At 34.3% G+C, this 14,968-nt stretch overlaps 1 protein-coding gene across 1 annotated transcript in view; it reads right to left on the reverse strand.

The window, feature by feature from the left end:
* Positions 1-2,967: 2,967 nt before the first annotated feature.
* LOC139116192 (sodium-dependent phosphate transporter 2-like) overlaps positions 2,968-14,968 on the reverse strand; it is a 36,931-nt gene continuing 24,930 nt past the window's right edge. Inside the window, exons 11-12 of the mRNA XM_070678750.1 lie at positions 7,761-7,946; positions 2,968-7,073 (exon numbers count right to left, since the gene is read on the reverse strand). Coding sequence (XP_070534851.1) covers positions 6,836-7,073; positions 7,761-7,946 — 424 coding nt within the window. The 3' untranslated portion in view covers positions 2,968-6,835. The remainder of the gene's footprint in view (positions 7,074-7,760; positions 7,947-14,968) is intronic.

Below are 14,968 nucleotides of genomic sequence, written 5' to 3' on the forward strand. Positions count from 1 at the left end.
CATTCTTGGTGGATGTCAGAGATTTTCCATTTACTGTAATCCTTATGACATCCCAAAAACTTGGAACGCCGGTCTAGTATATTTGGTTTTAGAATCCACAATAAAACCATTACATCATAGAGTAATCATAATCACACAGATTCTACTGATGAACATATTCAACCTTAAAGTGTAATAATCATCAGTAGAATCTGAGTGATTATTACACTTAAAGGTTGAAGATGTTCAAATTTTCCTTTTGCTTTGTTGATGTGTCATGCTGAAAATATGACTGGCAGTCACTTTTCAAATATCTACAAGTGATATCTCAACATGAGAAACCATGAAAATATTCCACTCCTGTGTGATTTCAAGAAACATCATTTTCAGTTTTGATGTAGTGCACTGGAACAGTTTACAGTAAATTTCAGATAACCAATGGCTAAGTCTCTTTAGTCCATAGAAAGAAAGAAATCACTTCTTGCATTACACAGAAAAGTAACAGACATTTGCCCAACACTTGCCACAATTGAATCTCAATATGGCTACCTAAGATATGAGAAAAATGTCACTTTCATGGTACAGTCGATTTTAACATTTAATAAAGTCTGGGCAATCTTTTGTGACTTTTGGGTATTTTGGTCAATTCCATTTGTTTTGAAATAATTGCTTTTTATGATCTTTCAGTGTTGAGTACATTTTGAAAAACATAGGGTCAATGTCCCTGAAGCTACTATAGATGGTACAGAGGACATACATAGCACAATACCTGATAAAGTGAGAGCAGAGGTCCATTGGCAATACAGTGTATTCTTATGGCTGGAGAACTGTTTCAGTATGGCTCATACTTACAGAGCCCCCTATAAACACAGACATTCATCAATCGCCAGCATAGAAAACTGCCATCTACTGGTATGTCAATAAAAATGGCAAAAATTGACCGAAAAATACAAAATTGCAGATTTCATCATTATTTTGATGCACCATAAATAAGATAACCCCTACAAACCTGTGTACCAAATGTCAAAGCTATCAGATGAGCAGTCTTAGAGAGACAAATTTTATGATCAAAAATGGCAAAAATTGCCCCAAAATTACAAAATTGCAGATTTCATCATAATTTTGACACATCAACTTCAGTTCATCACTAGGGACCTGTATACCAAATATCACAGCTGTAAGACAAGGGGTTTTGATGAAATAACTTTTTGACCAAAATTGACAAAAAAATTCCTGATAAAAAGCACAAATTTGCATATTTCATCACAATGTGAACAAATCTAAGTTAGGTCATCCCTAGGGACCTGTATACCAAATATCAAAACTGTAAGACAAGGGGTTTTGATGAAATAACTTTTTGACCAAAAATGACAAAAATTCCTTAAAAATACAAATTTGCATATTTCATCACAATGTAAACAAATCTAAGTTAGGTCATCCCTAGGGACCTGTATACCAAATATCTGAAGCTGTAAGACAAGCGGTTATGAAGAAGATTTTTACCAAAAACGCCTTTTTTGAGCTAATTTGCATATTTTCAACAATATCAAAAAACAAAGTTTCTCATAATCACATTTTGCATCTACACAACAAATATCAAATCTGTAAGTAATGTTTGTATTTTGTAAGTTATTCAATGAAAGAAGCCATCACAATAAAACTACAAGTTTGATTTGACAAGCTGATCAGTACAGAAGTTACTGTACGTCTCACTTTGCAAATAGAACATTCCCCTCTGCTGCTCTTCGCATGCCATTTCCCTAGTTTTGAAAATGTTCTTTTCCACATACATGGAAATTATATCTGCTGCTTTTTTAAAGATGCTGATCAAAACATTGGTTGGGCTGACCATGGCTTGATTGTCATGTATTTACCCTAACACTTGTCACTTTTATGATTTAACATACAAGGCCATTGAAACTGTTACACAGTTTTCTTGTTTGTTTTGAGTACTGTTCAAAGCTATTAATTCATAAAGAATCTGTCTTTAATTTGAATATTCTGCACTACAATGCTATGACATTTTCATGAAAGTTTCTTTCAGACTTATTTTGAGACTACTTTACCACTTTATCCCGTGCAGAACGACAAACGTTATTCAGCTTTCTCCTAATATAATACTGCATTTTGCTTAAAATAAAACCAAAAGTGATTAAACAACATAATGTAACGATAGTAATGTTTAACTTTTATAAATGATGGATCCAAGCTGCCAACAGGTTCATGAATTAAAGTGTAGAGCATATAACTGTGGATTTTGAATGTACAAGAAGTAGCATTAGAAAACAACACAGTATGCCAAATAAAAATGTCAATTCTACCGTCCTTCAATTTGATGATAGTGTTGAAGTTTGACATAGCAAGATGGAAAGATATTGAACGGGGATTTTAAAGTAGGCTTCCTGATGTCAATGATATTCTGCAAACAGAGGCATCAGGCCACAGATGAGTTTTACTTTTGATCATTTGCAAATTTTGGAAATTCATCTGTCAATGCATAATTTTAGGGTTACCATATGCATTTGAACAAAAATGTCCAGAGAGCCTATGATGAATCTTACCATCAAACAGTCAGGTGATACAAGCAGTGAACCGCAGATTTTGCAGTGGACAGGTATTCAGACAGACAGACAGACAGACAGACAATGGATAACCTTTGATCCAAATAGCTCCCCAAGCTGTACATGTGAACAGGAAATATGGATTTACTAATCATAGCCCCATAATTGTGGAACAACCTTTTCACAAATGTCACAAATATTTTCAAATGGGACAACAATCTACCTCACAGGAAGTATGCAGTAAAAGTCAATATACTTTGTGAGTAAAATTCATTATTATATAAATTCTGTCACACCTGAAACATACACAAATGATAAGACATTAACATTTACAATACAAAGCCTCATGATGCTTTTTAAATCATACAGACGCCAAATATCATTCTTGAAATTCTTGAATGAAGTGATCACTTCTGAAGACTAAAACTTCTGGTATAAAAGTTTACTTTATTTAAACTTGATCTCTTACACATTTGAAACAAATTGTGGTTGTTTCAATAAAATTATACATACCACACACAAGCTAAACTTTGCACTATCTAGATATTGGAAATATATTTTCAAAATATATTATATCTTTATTTGTCATCTCTAATATAGCATGAAACGTGATGATGACTAAAATGTGGCATTGAAACAAGCAACTTCGTTGCTCATATAACTCTGATTGTTTTGTAAACTGATATAACATTTTTTAACAACACGTAGTGCATATGATTCCCATGAAGAAAGAGGACCAGTACAGCTGCTTACATGGACAAGAATGAGTTATCATGACAAATGTGTGCTTGCATCAAAAAGATAACATGCACACTAACTGTACCATTTGAAATTAATGACTATTAAAATGTGACACCTGCAGTGGTATCAGAGCAAAAAAAGTTTTGACCAAAAGTAAGAATATTTGTCCAAAGAATTTGCATATGCAAATTTAATTAACATTTAATTTGACTATTAAAATGAATTCATCCCTGGCAACTTACAAACCAATTTGTCATGATTGCTTTTAAATTAACAGCTTCAGAGAAGATGATATTTGAAGCCAAAAATTTTCAAAAATTTACATGTCAAAATTTTACATTAATTGTGACAAAAGTTGATAAGGACATCCTGAAGCAGCTGTACACTTCATTTGAAAGCTGCCAGGCCCTTGGTATCAGGGAAGAAACTGTTTGACCAAAAATGAGAAATTCGGCAAAGACAAATTCCATGTGACAATATCTGCATTATTTCATGTAATCCAGGTTTAGTCACTCTGGATGACTGGAAGACCAAATATGAAAGATTTCTTGGATGAGTTTCAGAGGAAAAGTGCAAAGTTGACTGTAGATGAGATCGATCGATCTGAATAGATGTGGAGCTAGAAATAAAATTAACGCAGTGACTTTTTTTTTACCCCACACAATGATGTACATAAGTAATGTTGTCTCTTTTGAATGATGCAATGTACCTCTATAGATTCAATGCATGCAGAAAACTGCCCAGGCAGTGTCATGATGCGTCATTCAAAGTCCTGAACATTTTCCACTGAATATATCCAAGTAAATGTGATTAATCTTTGGTTGACATCAAATTAAATGAAATAGTCAAACTATTACTGAACTGGCGTAATAAATAAATCAAATCAAAGTTGAAACAAAACTTTCACAGATATAATAATGATGTCAGGTGTCAGATATTTTACTTACAGAACATGTTTAATTTTTACTCAACAAAATTTATAGTATTACCCTTCTATTTCATGGAAGAAAACTATACAGCAGTGATTTGAAATGATGTAAATGCTTAAATTTGACTGGAAGACATTTTTAGTTGCATTTGTACTTCATCACATATTGCCACAAATTTCTGTACTTTATAACACCATACACATCAATGGTTTGTACTGGTAATTCAAAATGAGTTTGTTAATGAAACGATTCATGCGAATTTTGTTTTTGAGCATAATTGTAAGTGTGTATGTAACATTGTTAAATATATCTTAATGCACAAAAATTCCTATTTTGAATTTCCTAGAAATTAATCTGCATCTGTGGACATACAACATACAAAATAGTTATCTGCTAGACACATTGAAATATTAAAGTAAGACTTTGATGGCCCTGTGTTATAGGGCTGTGATGATTAAAAAAGATTGAGAAGATTTTTCCGGAATTTAACCAGTCCATGGCACCTAAGATTGAAAATGGACGTAACTAAAATGGTGCATCTTGACTTATACACTAAAAATAAGAAAGTACTGTGCAAAGTTCATCATTTGCACAAAACAGACATCAGTCAGGCCGGGGAACTTGTATCTAACTTTGAAAGTTGTTGGACTAGCATTCTACAAAAGCAGGATATTCTGATGAAAGACAGACAAAAGTGTCCTAAATTTACATATGCAAATGTCATAATTTTCATGATTGAAAATTAATTTACTCTTAGGAACCTATCAATACCTTTACAAGCTACTACACTAACAGTTCTGGAAAATACAATGTTTTAACAAACCTTACAATCCAAATTTCATCATTATTTGGTCATATCAGATAATTAGGTCATCCTAAAAGACCTAAAATCCAAATCAAGATCTATCAGACAAGTCATTCCTGAAGAGAAAACTGATGATGAAAAATGACCAAAATATCCTTGATAATGCAGATGGATGGCCTGATGAATGGACAGACAGACAGACTGACACATTGTCACAGACTGACAGACAAACAGGCTGACACATTGACACAAACTGACAGACAGACTGACACATTGAAACAGACTGACAGACAGAGAGACTGACACATTAACACAGACTGACAGAGTGATGATATCCAGGCCCTCTAGTGTGCCTCAGGCACTTTAGGACCAAAATGGGCAAAATATGTGAAATTAATTTACATGGAAAGGCATGACTGTGTTGCAAAGACTCGTTTATATACAGATTGAACATAGACCCTTGAGAGGGTCTATGGATTGAACCATGTCTAGCATTAAATCTCAAGACATTGATCGCAAGGAGATATGAATTCACTTACTAGCAAGTCTTATTGGTTTTCAATTCTTCATAACAGCTTGGAAAAGCTGACTCAATGCTTCATAAATATATAAATAAAACAGCTGCATAGAATTCAATCAATAAATTAATCAATAAGAAATACATGAATTGACAATCTCAGGATGAACTTAAGATACAAAAAGAAGAGTGACATACAATATGTCAAAATCATATTATAACAGGAATATACATGCTTGGAACACAATGACATAAATGATTAAAGACAAATAATCTCACATAAGAAGTATACCATAGCAATATAAATCTGATTTTTTAAGTTTCAGACATTTTGATTCAACAGTGATAAAATCTCATACTTTTAATAGTCATTCCCTTCTCTAAAAAGGCATGTAGGAAATTGACTTTAAAATGTATAAAGCATTATATTGAAAGGAATTCAAGGTATAAAAGAAGAAAACGCAATTTCATTTCGCAGTTAAAATAAAATTGATTTTTCAAACTCAGAATACTTTAAAATCTGGAAAAGTACTTAAATGTCATAAAAATTGAACTCTTTTATCACGCTTTTTGTTGTTGTTTACAACAAAGCGGTAGATGAATTTTCCAACATTCTACTACGTCATACATTGTAATGATTATGAGTTGACAGCATTGATTTTTTATGCAGTCGGGCTGAACTAAATGTGAAAAGAAGAGTTTCAATACAATACATGACAGGGAAATAAAGTAGATCTTCACAGACAAAGTAGTGCGATTTTCAGTCATGTCTCTGCATGGTTACATTTGTCTATTTAAAATGGCAGCCTGGTGGTGAAAGTCTAAGGTACAAATCCATGTTAATTATTCTGTAGCTCATGAGAACACAGAAATTCACTTCTTGATTGTTATAAATGGTTACAAAGGTACAAAATATATTTCTGAATATCTCAATCATACCACTGTACAATCACTCATAACTCGGCTATTTCTTTGGCCATTGCAAATTTTCAGTATGATGAAATACTGAACATGAAGGCACAAGTGAGATACAACTTAATAAAATGAAAATCATCAACATACCACTGAGGAGTGTTCTTGTTGACTCTGATAATACTTAAACAAGGTAAATTCTATCATTATAATTAGTACTATATTGCCACACTTAGATGTCTTCAAGCGATCCACACCAGTACTTGATAATATCTTGACGCACTCGCTTCTATATATCTTGAAAATGATCCATCCCAAAACTCCATAATAGAATTCCATATTTGTCTTAAGATATCTTGAAGATAGATTGACGCCCTGCATACTTGGTCAACTATACAGTATGCAGCAAAATAGCCATAAGGCCAGCACTTACTGCACCAGAGGCTGGTACAGTGATGAACCAAGCAATCACTATGTTCATGAACAGTCTCCAATCAACGCTGCGTCTTTCACGCACCCATCCAACAGAGACAACAGATCCAATTTTACAGTGTGTGGAACTGATTGGTACTCCAATATTAGATGCCATTAGCACAGTTGTTGCAGAACCAAGTTCAATTGTGAAACCACTTCATAACAGATGAATAAAATAAATGAAGAAGCAAAAATTATACATTTGGTATATGTCAAAACATCTTCTAAACATGGGGCCCAGGGGCACCGATATCCTTTGTACTTCCTCAGTGTCTATTATTTGACATGAATGTGAAGTTTGTCAAAAAAGTCAAACTGTTTGGCATGTTCATACAACCCATGGCCTCACTCTGGCCCAGCTCATCGCTGACCTACTATGGGCCAGTGGGGATTGCCTTCCTCGGTAGAACTGACAAATCTGCTGCTAAAGGAATGGATTTGCTGATATCCAGTGAGTATAGGGTCTAAGTAGGCCATTGTTCTATCATCGATTGAAGGAACCTTTCGTACCAAATATGTGCAATGGTGACAAATTTACCATCACTGTGTGTGATTTATTGCTATTACATAATAACAGTACATTGAAATTCTGGTGTGGAACATCAAAAATGAATTTTTGCTAAAGCTGACAGCTCGCACCTATGCCAGCCATGGTATATCGCCAATATACCACAGTTCTTTTCACGTCTCGACCAATCAGATCACTGTATTTGCGCCATCAATATACTGGTATGATATAATTTCAGTTTTGCAACATTTTTGCGAAGTGCATTAAAATGACAAAAAATTACCAATACTGATCTTCAGACAATGAATATGACTTTGTAACCAAAAACACAAACCTTGACGGTGTGACAACAGTCAAGTCTTCCCCAACTGTCTGGATAACCCTATAGCCCCACACCCACAGACCTATAGAGATTCCTACACCTCCATACAGTAAGATCCACAGCGGTGTTGCTGTTTCTTGGCTTACGCTGCCATCTTTGTAAATAAACCACAGAGCAGTCAAAGGACCAATAGCATTGCTATAATACAAATGAAATAGGCAAAATAAATATGCTAATTATAATAAGATTTATAGTTTTACTTTACAGATGAAATAAACTGTAAAATATACCAAATGATGCTGTTTTGCAACAATATCTACTTACTGACAGCTGAAAGATGTATTAAGTATTGAACAAAGTCTTCACAAATGCCCCAAAACAGATTTCCTAAAATTGTTAACATATGTTTAATGAACACCTATTACCTGGTCATGAGGGCTATAATGCCAGTTTATTACCTGAGGGACCGTGTGTTACTCGAAAAACTTTGCTATTCCCCAAGGCCGTAGGCCGAGGGGTATAGTGATGTGTTTCTGGTAACACACAGCCATGAGGGCTAATAAACGGGCGCTATAGCTTGAATAAAGACCAGGTTATAGGTGTTTTATAACGCACCACACGCTCATGTTGTATTCTGTTATAGTTTTTCATGTGTTTTGATATTTTGCACCGCAACAATCCATTGTGACAAGTTTACTTGGCGATATTATCACAGCGGTTACAGTATGGTGCCACTTTCTTCTAAAAATATTCTAAGCATACCTAGCAACATCCTTGGTTGCACTTGAATCTTTTTCATCCATGAGCTGCTCAAGTTCCTACGCTGTTGGAATGGAAAATCTATCTATTATAGAGAGAGGCTCATCACTTATCCCAGGCACACTTCACGTTCTAGTCATCCGCCATTGTTTGAAAGCTACAGACGACACTACAGTCATGTGACAGGCACTTATCCAAATTTGGTCAAAACTATTTCCCTAGGATAATAGCTTTTCAAAAAATACCCTGTGGCGTCACTTTTGCCGATTCAGTGTGGACTAGACATATCTATTTTTCTCATCACATGACGTATTCTGGCGAATCGCGACAGGGAATGAGAATGTGGTGTGTTATAATATATCATATTTCAATTTGGCATTGTAATATCATGACTAACATAAGTTCATTTGATGAGAAGATTCCAAGAAATTCTAAAACAATTACACCTGCAAATCTTATTCAAATGCGAACAAACCTGGCACCTCTACCATTACAAGTACAAAGATAAAGGCAACTTGACTCATATTTCTTAATGTTAACAATCAAATTTAAAAATTACAAACATTTACAAATACTCAATTGTTTAATTTTGGAGTTAGACATCTTTAAACTATATATGAATCCATCTTTACATCAGATATCCTAGTTGGTTGCACATGTAGCATTTTACACATCTTTGCAATACCAGGGTACACCTACATGCATACTGTATGTAGGCGAGAGAGGTACAGTGTATGTACATACCAGTATACATTAATACAGAGTCACAAAGGTATATGCCAACTGATGCCAACAGCTCGCCTTGCTTTACAAGGGTATACATTAATGAGAGCTGATTAAACCCTTTTCTATTTGATCAACTTGCATAAAGTATACATGTAAATTTGCATAAAGTATACATGTAAATTTGTTGAAGATGATATCAGCTGCATGAATATATTTGTCACAAACTTTAGAATTTCATTTTACTGAGAAAGGTAAAAAGCTATCGTCTGTCATGATTTTACTCCACATCTACAAATGCTTACTTGTATGTGATGTTCCGAACACTTTTCACAGATTGAAACAGACAGAAAACAAGAATGAAGACAAAATATCATTTCATTTCAGTTTTTTCATTCTTTCATAGTTTTACAGAGAGACACATACCATTGAGTGTGCTTCAATCTCTATTTTGTATGGAATTTATTAATAGTGTGACAAAAGAATATAATGTCATTTTTGGTCATTAGCAGTGTGTACGTGAAATGCAATTAAATAAAAAGATAATATGATATTATGATTATATTTGATGACACTGTGTTTTCACTTTAAAACATTTGAATCCAGTACAATGGGACAACTGAATCTTAAATTACTGATTACAGAAGTAAAAGGACAGAGTAGTACTTTTTATGAGCCGTTTTCATAAATTTGCTTGATATACAAAGTAATTTGTTTTGGTTTCACTACTTGGAACATACTGTGAACAACCTCAAAACTGCTTGAAACTAGACAAGATTGAACATGTAGTGAAACGCTTTATGGTCTGTACCAAAAATCAAGTTCTGTGCACAACTGTCACCATGCATGGCTGAACATACACTGTTACATGAAGTTTTGACCATTGTAAGCTTTTGTAATGAAATGTTAATTGGTGGTGACTTTCTTATAGGTAAGCTGTGCTCTCTTTGTCACTCCCAAAAAATGAAAATTTAGGACAAATAATGTACACATAATTGGACATTTATGAACATTTTAGTTAATTTTGAACAATGATTTTCAGTTAAGATTATAAATTCCAGAAAACTACTCATAGCGATATATTGTCTTTCAAAACAATCCTGTCCCTGTCATCAGCCATTGATCGACAGCGAAGTTCTTGGCCATGCTTCTGTTATTAGGTGATAGCTTTGGACTCTGACCAGAGCTAAAGTGAGCATGAGCAGAACAGGTTTCAAGATCCCTGGGTTGTACACTCTGATACTGGTGAGCTTTGTATTACAGTACGATAGTTTTGAGACACCCAAACACTCACATGCTGTCAACTTTCTGAATGGACAGGAGCAGTGGATTTCAGGAATGGGCAATTACAAATACTTTAGCTGAATGGTATTCTCAGCTGGGAAATTTTGTGTAAAAATGGCGCAACTAATACAAAAAGCGGAAAGAGGGAAACCACTGAGAAGAGATCAAAGACAGTTGAACTCCTGTCCAGACTTTGGTCAAATGAAGTACCACAAAAAAGTGAGATTCCATGGTATAACTTAAAGATGGCCGGATATCTTAGTTGGTCGATCACAGATTTGTCATTCAATGAATTTTTCAGTGACTTTGCCAATTTTGATAGGTTTTCTTCAAAATGTTTTACTAGACACTGTCTCAGCAAATGTTATGAATTAACTGATACTTTTCTTTGATGCTCCAGATTCACATGTCACTCAATGAAAGTTTATCCGGACCACAAAACGATGATCATCTGTAGCATTTACAATAAATAACTATCTCTGAAAAGTAAACAGCAGGATCACCGCTTTCAGTTTCTTACTTTTGCATTTAAATTTGCAGTTACAATGGAGACAAAATATGTGCGTACCTGCAATGGAGAATCTTGGTCATTTTTGACAACCGAATGTTCTGATCTGTGATTGTCTTAAAAGAGTTTCAGAGCTGGATATGGCACAGTGACTACAAATCTTAAAGCACAAACTTTGAACGACAAACAAACTTTCAAGGCAAGAGCTACCTGAATATGTAATATGAAAAACTGTAGACACATTTTCTAGCACCCAAAATTTACACAAGCACTGATAATATTAATGATTATTTGATGTATACACTGATCAATCACTGACTATGCAGAGAGAGCTACGATGTGTGTTGCAATACACATGAGAGTATTATGTTGTGTAACAAAGATTATCTGAATAACATTCAAGGGTCAGTTGACCAAAATGGCATACTTTATCAAGGTGACGATATCATCAGTAAGGAAGAAATTTAAAGGTTTACAATCATTTATGACCAACGAAATACTGTGATGCAATGTATCTTTTGAAAATGCATATCAAAATTTGAGTGTTCAGTGTAGAAAAAGGCACACTCTATATAAAAAAGTAAAGGACTTTTTCACATGCTTTTGTCTTTCTATTATGAATACATTCATCATTTTTATTCCCTTAAGATCATACATTGAGTACCAGAAGTGATTATTTGAAAATGGGAAAGGGAGTGGGGGTGTCAGCATTTCATAATTTATGCTTACTCATTTTCTTCAAACTACTAACAATTGGAAAAGGCCAGGGAGAGCAAAGAGTAAGGAAAGTAGCTTTCTCTTACATTTTGGCAGTATTTATTTGTCATAGGAAAGCAAGTCAGAATGGGAAAAATCCATTTTGTCATCTGTTTGCATTCAGTATAGGGGTAATTGTTGACACTTTTCAAGTATGTACCATCAACATTTTGTACACTGCATGACTTTATGCAAGTAGATCACGTTTTCTTGATTCCACAAAAAGGGCAAACAAGAGGGACTTTGTCCCTTTGAGACCATTTATTACAAATATTTTAAAGATGAAATCAAGAGACCTGAGAGCATGATGGGAAAAAGTATCATCATGCAACATTGTATCCATTGTTACTGCTGTTGTTTTCAACTAATATTGCACAAAAATTTGAAACACAGTGTATGTGTACACCTTCAAAAACTCACACCTAAGGCAATTGCAAAGAAAGTGGTTTCTCAAAGCTGCCAACAAAAGCATCTGAAAGTCATATATTCTGACTATCTCATGATGAACATAGTGTAATTTCTCCATGACAACCATGCCAGGAGTGTTTCCATCTTCTTCTTCATCTTTACTTTGTATGGTACAAGGCCAAACAAATAGATTTGTTGCTAGTGATCACACTCATAACCTTGACACCTGAGAATCATTTCCTTTTCTTCCCTTCACAAGTGAGAGCAAGAAATCTTCAAAATGGTATTTTCACACAAACTATCCAGTGCTAAACTCAAACCGAAAAGATTACATGAAAGTAAAGTAATGCAAATAGCATCATTATTTGTGTCAAACTTTCCAGTAAAAGAAATACATCTTTTAGGGGGATGACCTAGGTTTTCCTCAAGGATAAGCAACAGTTCGTTTTTTGCTGGCCTAGAGATAATATACATCTTCATTCTTTGGTGAATGACTCTCTGGTGAAGCTATTGTCAGCATTTGTAAGCCGTTAGAGGAGGGTCTTTGAAATCCTACCTCAAAAGAAAGACAGGTATGACAGATTTTACAGCCTTCAGCTTCTATCATTGAAGTCATGTAGGATGACAAAGTCCTTGACTATTTTAATATCACCTCCTGTTATCATATGGCTTCTGTAATCTTAGTGCCTTAGGCAACATGTGCAATTGAAGCACCAACTTTTGAAACAACTTCAAAAACTAATCAAACCAAGTGTGATACGATTTGAACTTCAGTGTTCTTTTTGTGGTGGAAATGACAGTATATACATCTTGTATGGTACTTATCCGAGTATAACACTCTGCTCATCTACCCTACCAATAGGGTACAAGCCCTTCCACTGTTTTGTAGCCTGATTTTTTAAAATGCTGTACATCATATCTGTATATTGTAGCCCCTATCATAGTTTAGCTCAAATATCGTAAAGATAGGAAACTGTTACAGTAATAGATCATTACATTTTGTCTGAATAACTTTTCAGACCAAAGAAACCAGTAGAAGGCGTTGAAATAATGTGACATTTGAGTTGTGTTGCAGCACAATACGGAAAATGGCATGTTTTACCAGAATTCTATGATACCGTTACCCTCTATAGAATAGCCCTGATGTTACAGTGCCATTTTTTCATTGCTTTCCACATTCACGATGATTGAGTTCTTTCTCTGAACATGCAATTTCATTTGTGTGAAGCAATTATTTTTTCATCTGACGGTATGAAGAGTTTTTAGCAGTGGCTGTCACAAATTTCATTGCTATGATGTTGTTTTCGCACGATGCTGACTATTCGACTTTGGAAAGTTAAGTTGCACAATGTGCAGCCGATACACATGTTCATAATATGTTGATTATCGATGCTGGTCTGCAGCACACACGATGTCTTTGTTCAATGTTTAGTTTTTATTTCAAGAAGTAATTAAAGCCAAAATGTCACCAAATTGTCAATTCTGCATCAAGGGAATGTATGAACAGTTTAATTTGGATAAGAATATAAAATACTGTGTCTGTGAGGCTGGGAAATTTTGAGTTTTGCTGTCTTTTGGGTACATGTAGATGTCTATGGATTTTATTGACTTTGATGCGTTATTTAATGGAATAACGGCATAGCGGTAGCGGCATACTGAGTGAGTAACCCATATCTGAATTACTGTAGATTTCGATCTGTGGAAATGAACATGGTGGACATCATTGCTAGCAAAGACAATAAGAGAGAACCTAACCGATAGAGTTTGTTATTCAAATGAGACACTTGAGACACAATGTGACTATGGTATGGCATACCAGGTCATGAGATTGTGAGAATACTCAAATCTTGTCAGTATATTTTTTATCTTTTAAAATTATTTCTGACATACAGTTGTTTTAAAGTTGTTGAAAGTTCAAGTTTCGCTCAATGACCATGAATAAATTAGCATTAATTTAACATTAAAGCAGTTTTAACCCTTTGAACCCCGCTCGGACATAAATGTCCGATGATGTCATAGAGTACCAGGGAGTCAGGGTGCAAAGGGTTAAACAGTTAGTTGTTCAAGATAAGCTCCTCCCCTAGTATTACCCCAGTTTTGTTTTGTCATACTGCAGGGTTATACTGGAGTGGACAAATACTGTACATTAATATATATTCTGATATTCTGACAATTATACTGGAGTGGACAAATACTGTACATTAATATATATTCTGATATTCTGACAATTATACTGGAGTGGACAAATACTGTACATTAATATATATTCTGATATTCTGACATTATACTGGAGTTGACAATACTGGACATTAATATATATTCTGATATTCTGACATTATACTGGAGTGGACAAATACTGTACTTTAATATATATTCTGATATTCTGACAATTATACTGGAGTGGACGAATACTGTACTTTAATATATATTCTGATATTCTGACATTATACTGGAGTGGACAAATACTGTACATTAATATATATTCTGATATTCTGACATTATACTGGAGTGGACAAATACTGTACATTAATATATATTCTGATATTCTGACAATTATACTGGAGTGGACAAATACTGTACTTTAATATATATTCTGATATTCTGACATTATACTGGAGTGGACAAATACTGTACATTAATATATATTCTGATATTCTGACATTATACTGGAGTGGACAAATACTGTACATTAATATATATTCTGATATTCTGACATTATACTGGAGTGGACAAATACTGTACATTAATATATATTCTGATATTCTGACATTATACTGGAGTG

The sequence above is a fragment of the Ptychodera flava genome, chromosome 17, assembly GCF_041260155.1.
Source record: "Ptychodera flava strain L36383 chromosome 17, AS_Pfla_20210202, whole genome shotgun sequence".
NCBI lineage: Eukaryota > Metazoa > Hemichordata > Enteropneusta > Ptychoderidae > Ptychodera > Ptychodera flava.